At 40.7% G+C, this 8,346-nt stretch overlaps 1 protein-coding gene across 18 annotated transcripts in view; it reads left to right on the top strand.

Moving 5' to 3' along the window:
- RASAL2 (RAS protein activator like 2) overlaps window positions 1–8,346 on the top strand; it is a 364,089-nt gene that overhangs the window by 349,988 nt on the left and 5,755 nt on the right. For 9 of the 18 annotated variants that reach the window (XM_070266178.1, XM_070266174.1, XM_070266175.1 and 6 more), the window contains 3 exons: window positions 1,412–1,614; window positions 2,890–2,977; window positions 5,985–6,015. In XM_070266178.1, coding sequence (XP_070122279.1) covers window positions 1,412–1,614; window positions 2,890–2,977; window positions 5,985–6,015 — 322 coding nt within the window. 18 annotated transcript variants of the gene reach the window in all.

Below are 8,346 nucleotides of genomic sequence, written 5' to 3' on the forward strand. Positions count from 1 at the left end.
TTCTAGCCATTTTAGGTGAATATTTGGTGTTTCTAGAAACAGTTATTAGTCTTGAACCAAGGCCAAAATTACCCTTGGACTAGACTTCCTTTCTGTATCTTGGTAATGATTTTGTCTTTCTTTTCTTTTTGTCTTTTCTGAATAAAGAACTTCTAGCTTTATATATGATATTTAAAAGGAAATTATCTATTGTTTTGGCTTTATTTTTATTTTATTTTTTAAGAAAAGTTGACATGGAAAAAAAAGATTATCAAACAAGAACCTTGGCATCATGTATGACATTATCTCATTTAGTTAACAACCAGGCATCTAGCTTCTGCTTACTTACCACCATGATCCTAAACTATGCTTATTGATACAGTCTGCCTCTTCAAATGTCATAAAACTTGTCATCTTTGACCTTCTGGATTAACAGGCACAGTTTAGTACTATTGTGCTGGACCATGATGAAGCTAGTTGTCTGTGAATTAAATGGGATAATTGTGAAAATAGTTGTGTTTTACAAAGCACCATACAGATTTATCATTAATGACTAATGAATTTAAGTGGAACATCTACAAGAAAGCTTATGCTTCTCACCTCACCTAGAAACTTGACATTCCAGTATACCTAAACCCCAACCACAGCAACTTCAGTACAAGAAAGGACCATGTTGCCAACTGAATTACGTAAAGCTTTTGTGAGAAAACAGGCATATGTGTTCCAGCAAGCAGCATCAAATTGGGCAGATGAACCACGTGATGAAAATGGGCCAAGAGGTAGTGTTAATGAGCCCTGGGGAACATGTAGGCCTTTTGCTTAGTGCTTGTGACCTGAATATTTTACGCTTTCATAGTTGAAGAGAAAGTGGCAATAGCCTACTCTGCCATAAAATTCTATTTATTGATTTCATAGCTTCACATAATAGAAATGTTGCTTGTTCTCTAAAGGGCTGATTCTAGTAGAGTGAAGGAATAGCACCCTGATAGACCAAGGTATGTCAGAGATCCTACAATACAGGTGATGATACAGAAATCTTTTCTCTTGCAAACAACTGGTTTATATTAAGTGATTTGTCAGGTCTCTAAATGCTTCATCTTTTTTTGTCTGCTCCCATTTGATACCATCACAGATGGAATGTGGCTTGCAGCAACTGGTAGTTTAATATGAAGAGAGATACATAAATATATAGATTTGGAATGCCAAGTTAAGATTAAAAATGTAATTGTGGCAGGAGAGCAGAGCTCCGTTACCATTTATTTATGCCTGGTAATAGTTTTAAGGAACATTAGCCTCACATGGAATGGCAGCTCAAATAGCATCCAGCTACAATGCCTAGGGTTTCTTTCATAAAAAGTAAATCACTAATTTCTAAAACGAGCATAACTCCAGTTTTTCTCTCATTGTCTTTGGTGCCTCTTCTCTGCTCTAGTATGAACAGGAAATTACTAAACTGAAGGAGCGCCTGAGAGTGTCCAGCCGTCGGCTGGAGGAGTATGAACGCCGGTTGCTGGTGCAGGAACAGCAGATGCAGAAGCTGCTGCTGGAATACAAGGCCCGGCTGGAGGACAGCGAGGAGCGCCTACGCAGGCAGCAGGAAGAGAAAGACAGCCAGATGAAGAGCATCATCAGCAGGTTAGAGGATCACCTGGTGGTGGTGGATGTGGGCTAGTTGAGGATTCAAAGAGGTGGGAAGATAATCCAAAGAATCCTAAAGCAATGGTGACAAAAGCTATTTTCAACTCTGCGTATACTTTGTGGCACTTAGTACAAGTGTGATGACTGACTGTATCTTTTAAAATTTTCTAAATGTGAGACCTTAGTGCACTTCCTCTGAAGATAGAGGTAGTCTGTTTTTCTTTAATCATAACAATTAGAAAAAAAATAAAAACTTAGTGGCTCCCTTGAGAGGTCTTAGAGGAGAACTGGATTTTAAAAAGCTAAGTGTTCAATGTCTGATACTAACTTAGATTTTCACGAGTCCAGAGACATGGAAGGGAGTTTCTTTGGATATCTTTAGGGCCAGAGCACCAAGAGAGTGCCAAGGATGTCAAGGGAGACTAAGGGAGGGGTCAGTTTTACCAAACACTTACATGGCACTTAGTATGGGCCAGGCACTTTTCTAAGCACATTACAAGTAATAATTTGTTAAATCTGTTAATAATAATTTGTTTAATGTCAACCTCTAAGGTAGGCATTATTATTATTATTCTCATTTTACAAATAAAGAAACAGGCAACAAATTCATTAAGTCACTTGCCCAAGGTCACTTAGTGGTACAACCAGGATTTGAAGCCAGAGCTCCAGAGTCCATGCTCATAACCACTGTGCTTCAATATTGTCAAATGCTGTGGACAGGTCAAGTAAACTGAAGACAGAAAAGGGTTGTTGTTTTAGCGGTACAGAGGTAATTAGCAGTCTTACTGAGAGCAGGTTCATGGAGTTAAACTTCAGGAGGTTAAGATGTGAATGGTGGATGAGAAAGAAAGTAGACCTGCTAAGTATAGGGTACTCTTTGAGGAAACTTCGCTGTACAGGGGAAGAGAAAGGACCCCTGTTACAAGGTAACTTGAAATTAAGAGAGGCTTATTTGTTTTTTGTTGGTTGGTTTGATATTTTAAGATGAAGTAAATTGTGCTGAGGGAGGGATCTGATAGAGGAGAGGGAAGAAGTGATTATGGGACCACTGTTCCAGAGGATATGAAAATGCACGGGATCCAGTTGCAGGTGGAAAAATCAACCTTGGATGTCTTCTACCAAGGTAGAAGAGAGGAAAGAAAGCACAGTTGCAGATCTTTTATTAGGAAGGAGGGAAAATATTGAACTGTGATGAGTTTTGGGTTGCTTGTCCTCTACATTAGCTAGCCCTCTCTTTGAAGATGTTGATATCTCCTTCCTACCGCATTCTAGGCTAATGGCTGTGGAAGAAGAATTGAAAAAGGATCATGCTGAGATGCAAGCAGTTATTGATGCAAAGCAAAAAATAATTGATGCACAGGTAAGCAGGCTCTGAATCTAGTAGAAGGCACTTGTTTATAGTAACTTTTATTTCCTGACTTACCATCCCTTGAAAATAAATGCCAAGACATGTATTGGAAAAGGGGTCATTAGACAGTTCTCAGTATTACCTTTTCAAGATGAAGAGTTTCTACATGACCTCTCTTACTTTTCTTTTACTGGTGACAAGTCTATTAACCCAGCAAAGTATTAGCGTGCTTAGTGCAGTTGCTTGATAAATCTCAGCCTGGTGCATGATGGGGTTTACTTCTTTCCTTATGGAAAGGAGGGCTTTCTCTAAGAGGGTAACTGTGACAAGTACACTGCATGTGTCTGGCTTGTGACCTCCACTGACCATTGCTTGGCTGTGATGTTCACGGTCTTGTCAGTCACGTCCACTGTGCCATCAACCTCTAGCCCCAAACAGTAGTGGAACTGCAGGGGAAAGATAGGGTTGTAGAAGATACCTTCCCTTGTTATTCTTCTGGTTCAGGGTTTGGCATTGGTGCTTGGGATTTGCTTGGCTGCCCTTCTTTATTGGCGCTGTGCTTAAAGAGCCTCTTTTGGTTGATGAAATCAGAACCTGGGCCTCTGCTCACTGTAGCTTATACCTCTGACACTGATGGCACGATGACTGCCAAGAGCACCTCACAGGGACACATCAACAATCAGAGCAAAATCCAAGAGGCAGGAAACATTTCTAATTCCTTTTCTTTTTACCAATGCAAAATATAGTTGTATTTCTTAGAGTGAAACAAGTAACAAAAGGCAGGTGCATTTTTTATAGTGGCTGGTCTAGCCACTGAATGTGTCACCCCCCAAAACAACCCAGCCAGGTTTGCATTTCTCACCCTTAATCATATCACATCCCTAAGCTATGAAATAAAAATGAGAGCAAGAACTTTCTATCCTGCTCTCTTCTCTGCACATCAGCCAGTGGTCAGTCTATGTTAGAGCCCCCAGTATTCTTAAACATGCACTTAACACCTCCAGTCTAGTTTCCTGACAGGGTTAATGTGAGGTGGGGTTTATTTTTCGAAGGAGTTAGGAGTGAGGCTAAAAGCATAGCCATGGGAAGAGTGCTCCATGGGCCTCATACTCCTTCAGACACACTAAACTTGGAAGATGAGTGTGAGTTTTGATGCTCTCTCTTCAGCATAGCTCCCCGGAATATTTTAGACTCTTGAGCTCTGTAGTTTCTGCATCTTTTGACCTCCTAAGAATCGGGAGAAAGATCTGCTGTAATTATCTTACTTGGTCCTTTTTTTAAAGGCTTTCTAGGTGTTCCCAAAGTGGGTGAGGGAAGGGTAGCAGAGACAAGACCATCTCATTACACCTACTATAAAAATTCCTCCCAGAGGTTTAAGAGAAACAGCCTGGATAAAGAAGTCAATTTAGTCAGGAAAACTCGTGTTGATAAGTTTTCACTTTTTAATATGATGATATAAAGCAGGGAGAGTTCTATTAATAAGCACACCAGGAGAGATTTTAGTTTTAATAAGATAGACAGTTTTAGTAATTTCAGCTGGTCTAAAACTGTGTCAGTTTTAAGCAGAGGGAGCTTGGCTGTGTCACAGTCATGGCTCTACGCATACAGTATTTCCCTTTCCTCGGTTGCATGTCAAGACGCCTCATCGTTAGCTTTGAAGAATTCTACCCCACCCCCGCCCCCTATTTTGACATCTAAGGCAAGATGACTGGGTATGAAGCGAGAGTCATAGGCATAGAAGATAAAAGCAAGAGAAGGAATCAGATTTATCATAGCTCAAAAGCTCTGGAAAGTGAGGACCTTCTCTCAGTTAACCAGGAGGGTGTCACTGTTCAGGAATGGGAGAAATGTTATCCTCAAAGCATCAGTCAGTGTCAGACTTGTGGTCTAGCTAAAGTAGATAATATTTTGGATCCATGTCTTAAGGCAGTGGTTATCAAATGGTTTGATTCCCTGGACTATTTTGGTGGAACCAGAGGCACCTTCCATAGATCAATTTCCAGCTGCTCCTACTGACTGCTTAACAATAAGGACCACTCTCAACTAATAGATAAAATCAGACCAGGTTGGCTAAATGTAATAAATTACCTGTTCAAACATAGGCATTACTGTGTAATAAATTATTCCACCAGAGGCTCACTATGGATCCCTAAGACTACTTGGAGAATCCACTAGACCACATTTTGAAAAACCACTGCAACATGCACAGCACAAATCATAAACATTAAATACAGTTTTTTAAAAAGTTATCTCCTTAAAAGGAAGGTTTCCCAATTCCAGCTGTTGTCTTACTGATACATTAAAATCTTACTATAGCAAAAGACTGGACATCCTTTGGCATTCTTTGTAAAGAATGACTTTTTATATCATATCCTTTCCTTGTAAGGATAGATCTTACATCTTAAGTGTTTGATGGAGCAGTGCAGTCTTTCTGGCATCATTTAATAGAATGAAGAAGTGTTTAGGGGTGAAAGCTTCCCAGCAAGGTAACCCACACTTTTATGTCCCTGACATCTGCCTTGGTGCCACTGGGGGTAAAAAATATTCCTGAAATGAATACAGTTGGCATTCCTTATATTAGAATTGAGCCCACATTTCCCAAAAACACTAAAGGCCAGGTACCCAGTGAACTGGTTTTCATCTCTTTCAGCAAACCTGTGCTCCTGCAGGATAGGCTTCTCCCTGAATTCAGCTTCTCCGTCTCTACTCTAGAGTTAGTTCATGCTCCAAGGCCCAGCCTGAGTCAGCCGTTTGCTAACTGAAACTGTGAGAGGATGGGCACTCCACTGGTGAGGGCAGAATCACCTGTCCTGGACCTTGTAACACGGCCATGGGGATCCTGGTGATTGTACTAAGGGATCACTTCTTAAACATCCGCCCAGGGACTGTGCCACCTTTCACCCCTCAGGATCTCTCCATGTGACTCAGATGGAGAACAGAGAAGGGCTTCCTCCCATGAGAAGCAAAGCAGCTGCCTAGTTACTGTTGCAAGTGATATCTCCGCTGTGTTAAATTACAGGTCATAAATGGAGATGAGATTATTCAAACAGGCAAGTAACCCCCGTCCGTTCTCTAGCTGAGCAGTTCCCAGCCCTGGCCCAGTGCACTGGCCTCCTACGCATTCCAGCTCCTGTGCTCCGCACACCTGAAATCCTTCCTGTCAGGCATGAGTGATTAGATTGCTTTGCCTTTCACTGCAGGCAGAATCGAAATGTCAGAGCATCTTTTGCTAACTGAACTTGACTTTCAAAAGTCCCTATTTGTTTTTTGGGAGTTTTTAACTTTTGTTCTATTTTAAGAGGTTGACATTGGGGGGAATTACAAAAGGGAGTTCCTCCTCGTGGAAACTTTCAGCTCTCTAATAGGGGAGTTGCTTGGCTTCACTTGTTACTTTTGTAGGAAATAAATAATTACAATCATTCTTAGCCTTCTTTTTGACCCTGTAAGAATCAAATAATTTTTCATGAATGCCTTGTTTTTTTGGATAAACCCTGAAGAATCCTGCATTCCTTAGTACTGGGACCTTATAATTTATCCTAATACTGAAACATTTTTTCTTTTTTAATCATTTTAAGATATTGCCAGTTTTTCTGTTTGGAGATTATTCCTAACTATAGGAGGGAAACATCGTGTTTGTCTCCCATCCCTTTTTTTTTGGTAACCACTGACCAACCCTTACCTACTGACTTTTAAAAGATCTATACTTATTATCCCAGTAAACTCCACTGGCTATCACTTTTTTACTTATTATTTTTTTAAAAAGCCTTGCAGATCTTTCTTTCTTTGCGTGTTGCCTATCTTAAAATGAGTTACTCACCTTCCCAAAGTAAAAAGCATCTTATACTAGATTAGTGGTTGGTTAATAATGCTGATTTTCTCTGTCTTAGCATCTGAGTTCTCCATTGGGGAAAGGAAGAATTTTTTTTAGTGATAATAACAAGTGTGAGCTATTTTTTTTTCACACTTTTGTAACTGACCACCAGCCCTGCTGCTGTGCAGATTCCCACCCCACCCCCAAGGTAGGAGATTGAAGGGAAGTGTTATTGTTGTATATGCCTTTACCTAAATTTCCACCAGGGCAGTGGTCTTCACTCTGCATCCTCCTGGCAGCAAGTCTCCCGGCAGCGCAGTGCTGCATACATACGGCCCTGTATAACTACTGCTTCCACAGCACGGAGCAGCATCAAACCCTTGGCCCTTATCCGTCCTCTCTGAACCTTTCCATGACTGACCTTACTGTGCTTTTCCCTGGGTGAATTCAAAAACTCCCGAGGTAGGAAAGCTCCTTTTGGCTGTGGACGTTGTTCCTCATGTACTATTTTCTTTATAATTTTATGGGAGTAGTTAAAGACTGTCCTTCTCAGTGTTAACTTGTTTCCTGAAAAATAACAACTTCATGTTGGAAACATTCTGGAATGATTTACCTAGCTGCTGAAGCTAGGATTAGGGTTTCTCTCCTAATCTTTGTGAAACTGATAATATTTTGATGGGATGATTTTTTCTTTTTTAATTTAGAGGAGCCTACTTTCCTTTAGATTGCCTGTTTTTTCCTCTTTTTTCCCCTCTTGGTTTTTTTCATGTGTTCAATAATCTTTGTTTCCAAAATATTGATTCTAAGGCAATTTTTTTCCAGAGACTCAAAAGTAAAATGAAATCAGTCTCCGTATTGGGCAGCTTTCCTGGAGTCAGCCTGAGCTGGAATGAGTCTAGGAGCTTGTGTTCTCTGTCTGTTTTCATGTGTTATGTTGATGGCGTTCCCCCTTCGGCCACGTCTCCCTCCCCATATCAAGTAACTCCTTGGTCTGAGCTTTGGGCTGCTTTTCCCTACTCTTGCTGTTGCATCCTCACTTTGTTGGTGACTATAAACTGCCACCATGTATTGTTTTAATTTTGAGCACAATGTGAATTCTTTCCAAATGTGACTGATGTGCCCTCTTTTGGGGCTAAGAACCCATAGATCACGTGCACTTCTCCTCTGTGAAATGAAACCTCTGGTGCTTCTTTCTTTGCCACCTAATTTCCATGTTTTAATTTTGACCCAAAGCACTTAATACGTGAGGCAGCGTGACGCCACTGTTGCATAGTCTGAAGGAACACGTGGTGTCACTTTTATATGATGTCCTGGTATCCCAAGGGGTTATTAATAACAAACCTTGCTATGCTGAAAGGAAAAAAGAGAGAAAAAATGAACACAGGCCCATTGGGCTCAGAAGAAGCTGAACCTGACTACTGTGCAGAAAGAGGCAGAGACGTTCCATTTGTCTGGGAAGCATCATGCGTACTGCTGTTTGATAGAAAGCATTAGAACAGTCATTCAGTAGAGTATTACAGTGTGATTTCCTGCATGTAGCTTGAATAAAGCCTTGATTGGTGTGTTGTAG

The sequence above is a fragment of the Equus caballus genome, chromosome 5 (assembly GCF_041296265.1).
Source record: "Equus caballus isolate H_3958 breed thoroughbred chromosome 5, TB-T2T, whole genome shotgun sequence".
Classification (NCBI taxonomy): Eukaryota; Metazoa; Chordata; class Mammalia; order Perissodactyla; family Equidae; genus Equus; species Equus caballus.